The following is a 3,435-nucleotide window of genomic DNA, read 5'->3' on the forward strand; positions in this document are numbered from 1 at the left end:
CCTACATAAACAGAAATATCATTCTCCCACAAAGGACCCAGCCGGGTGACCCAATAAAAGAAAGGTACCAAAAGGAGGAGAAGCGGGAAAATGGCGGCGGGTTCCCGTAGTTAACATGGCGCCCGACGGGCTTCAAAGCCCACTGGAAGAGTAAAGCACAAGATGGAGCCCGCTCTTTCCTTCTGTCTCTGTCGCAGGCGGCGAACTTCAATGTCTGTTTTTTCCTGATGCAACTCGACGTCCTACCCAGGAGAAGCCTGAGGCTGCGACGAGGGAATCAAATCTGCCCTCATCTTTGTTAACACCCACCAGCGTCGACAACGCCGGGATGAGGCCGCGCGGTCGTAGCTTGTTGCCCATAGTCTGTATGGTGCCGAGGGTCACCCTAAGTCCCGCCCCTTCCCCATGCCCTCACCCAAGATGGCCCCGCCCTGGCTTCTCTTCCCTCCAGCAGCTGGGAAAGGGACGGGAAAGAAGGAGAAGGGAGGGCGGCGGGGAGGAGGGAAGCCAAGAAGGCGGGAGGAAGGGGGAGTGCGGGGGAGAAGGGAGCCGAGGCGGAAGTCGAGGGGCCCCCCGGGTGGAAGTGACGCTACCCCCGCTGCCCAAAATGTCGGCGCCCAGAGGGAGGTGTAAGTAATTAAAGAGGAAAGCCGACTGACTTTCCCGGCCTCCCGGGGCCGCCTCAGGGCTCCAGAAACCCCGCTCCGAGCGAGCAAGGTGGACTCGCCGGGCCGCGGGCCCAGCCAGACCTGCCCCCGCCTCGGGCTCCCGGGCCCGCACCTCAGGGACAGGGGGGAGGGGCACAAAAGGCCGGCTCTCGGGGCCTGGGTCCCCGAGCAGACTGGGGAGGGGGGCCAGCCCCGCGGGCGACTGGGTGGGGAGGAGGCGGGACTTAGCGGCGCCGGGGCGGAGTGATGGCTACGAGGAGGCTGAGTGGGCGTGGTTTGGGGAGTGGGCGGGACTGTGGTCGAAGTGGGAGGAGCTTGGGCAAGGGGCGAGGTTTGACGAAGGGGCGTGGCTCCGGGAGACTGGTAGGCGGGCCCTAGGTTGAAGGGTCCCCACTGAGGCTGAGTGGGGAAAAGGGTTCAGTGTGGAGGTGGGAGGAGCTAGGAGAAGGGGTGGAGTTTGTCGAGGGATGAAGCTTTCAGAAAGTGATGGGCATAGTGGAGGGGGGTGGGGTTTAAGCGTGTAATTTGGGGGCGTCTTTAGTGGAAATAGCAAGTCTTTATAACTGCAGGTGAAATGACTTAGATGGGGAGAGTGTCAGAGAGGAACGGCTGAGGTGGCAAGAGAGGGAGAGTGATGGGGCCTTGGAAGGAAAGGGGTTTACATAAAGCCTGAGCTTAAGGAAAAAGCGGGATTTAGGAGGTGGATCTTGGAGAAGAGATGGGGACTTCAAGAGGAAGCTCGGAGGAATGTAGCAGACAGCAATTAATCAAAACAGCTTAGCTGTTGAATCTTTGCTGTGCGGTCAGTAAGCACTTGGCGCGTGTGGCCACAATTTTGCTTAGTCCTCACCACCTCCTGAGGTAGGTCCTCCTAGTATCCTATTTTGTGGATGGAAATAGAATCGGTTGGTTTTTTCGAGGATAGTCATGGTCACCCTGGAAGGTTGATTCATATGCCCTTAACCCAAAATCTTTGTTCTCTCACTGGCTAAGAATGTCAGCCTTCCTCCGAAGATGACTTTCATCTTCAAAGAAGAGAGGGGGTGGCTTTCAGAAATACAACAGCCTTCGGGAACAAGGAGACTTTGGAAGGAGTAGGTGGGGCCTGAGTGCGAGTGGGCGGGGCTTAACCACAGTGGGTGGGGCTTGGAGCAGGGTGGGAGTCCAGCTTAGAAGAGATTGGGAAGATAGGCAGATGAGTGGGGGGCGGGGGTCCAAGGAGAGTGGGAGGGGTTTTAAGAGCAGTGGGTGTGGCCTTTGACAGATGGGCGTGGTTTAGGAGTTAGTCCCCTGGGTTTCTAGGGACAAGTGGCTGGTCTCTGAGTCCAAGGAGCCTAATTGGGGAGGCTGATGGGGAGGTGACTCCCTCACCCCGCTCCATGTCTCCCTGCTCCAGAGAGAGCCCCCACCCGCCACTGCCCTTGCACCGCGCCGCCATGGATGACGTGCCGCTGCCAGCTCCCCCGCTCCCCGCCCGGGCCCCGGCCCCGGGCCCAGCTCCGCCCGCTGCTGCCCCCCGCGTCCCGTTTCACTGCAGTGAGTGTGGCAAGAGCTTTCGCTACCGCTCGGATCTGCGGCGCCACTTCGCTCGGCACACTGCGCTCAAACCCCACGCGTGTCCGCGCTGCGGCAAGGGCTTCAAGCACAGCTTCAACCTGGCCAACCACCTGCGCTCGCACACCGGCGAGCGACCCTACCGCTGCTCCGCCTGCCCCAAGGGGTTCCGAGACTCCACCGGCCTGCTGCATCACCAGGTGAGTCCTGCAGGCCGGCCCTAGGCTGGCCTCGCTGTGCTGGACTTGCCCTCAGAGTCCCGGAGACCCACTGTGGGCAGTAGCAGACAGCTGGCCCCTGAGAATTTCTGTCTCCCTCCCTCCCCATCAAAGCATCCTGACCAGTGAAACCATGAGGTGTTTCTCTTTGAGTCACCACCCAACCCAGGAACTAAAATATTCACAGTAAATCTGCCCCTCCCCTGTCCTGTGCTTCTGCTCATATGCCAGCATCTGAACTTTGTGTTCATCTTCCCGTACGGTTTTTCAGATAGATTTACCATATATGTACTTAATTCCTTTACTCAGCAATTATCTATCAACTGATTTCCCAGTTCCCAACCCCGGAGCTACCAGGATGAAATCAATAAAGTCCGTGCCTTCGGAGAACTTACATTCCATTGAAAGTGGCCCATAGCCAGGTAGACAATCAGCAAATTCACAGGCGAGGGTGATCTAGAAAGGAAGAGATTTGGGGAAGGAAGTTAAAACAGCAACAGCACTAATAACCATCTGCTGTGAAGGAGAAAAGGGGGAAAGCTCTGGGCTACTAGACAAGGTAGGAAAGTCAGGGCAAGGTGATGGTGCAGCTGAGACCTGAAGGAAAAGCAGGAATTCGCCGTGCGAACAGCATATCAGGAAAAGGGAACAGCCAGTCCTGAGGCTGGAGGGACCAAAAGAATGCGGACAATGGCTGGACGCAGAGAATGAGAGGGTCGCAGCTAGATCCTGGCCTGGTGGACCTGGCCGGAGGCTTCCCCCGCGTCCCTTCGGGAGGCCAAGACTCTGTCCCCGGGGCCAGACTCTCAGCCCTGCCGGGCTCTCCCTCCTGCCCTTGCAGGTCGTCCACACTGGTGAGAAGCCCTACTGCTGCCTCGTCTGTGAGCTCCGCTTCTCCTCGCGCTCCAGCCTGGGCCGCCACCTCAAGCGCCAGCATCGTGGGGCGCTCCCGTCCCCGCTGCAGCCCGGCGCAGGCCTGCCCGCCCTGAGCGCGC

At 59.0% G+C, this 3,435-nt stretch overlaps 2 protein-coding genes across 2 annotated transcripts in view; one reads left to right on the forward strand and one right to left on the reverse strand.

Annotated features, from left to right (window-relative positions):
• ZNF524 (zinc finger protein 524) overlaps positions 1 to 157 on the reverse strand; it is a 3,342-nt gene extending 3,185 nt beyond the window's left edge. Inside the window, exon 1 of the mRNA XM_010850286.1 lies at positions 69 to 157. The gene's annotated coding sequence lies outside the window, so the exon portion shown is untranslated. The remainder of the gene's footprint in view (positions 1 to 68) is intronic.
• Positions 158 to 399: 242 nt separating this feature from the next.
• FIZ1 (FLT3-interacting zinc finger 1) overlaps positions 400 to 3,435 on the forward strand; it is a 4,608-nt gene continuing 1,572 nt past the window's right edge. The window contains exons 1-3 of the mRNA XM_010850296.1: positions 400 to 629; positions 2,065 to 2,422; positions 3,282 to 3,429. Of these exons, the coding sequence (XP_010848598.1) occupies positions 406 to 629; positions 2,065 to 2,422; positions 3,282 to 3,429 (730 nt within the window). The 5' untranslated portion in view covers positions 400 to 405. The remainder of the gene's footprint in view (positions 630 to 2,064; positions 2,423 to 3,281; positions 3,430 to 3,435) is intronic.

The sequence above is a fragment of the Bison bison genome, unplaced genomic scaffold (assembly GCF_000754665.1).
Source record: "Bison bison bison isolate TAMUID 2011002044 unplaced genomic scaffold, Bison_UMD1.0 scf7180017851244, whole genome shotgun sequence".
Taxonomy (NCBI): domain Eukaryota; kingdom Metazoa; phylum Chordata; class Mammalia; order Artiodactyla; family Bovidae; genus Bison; species Bison bison.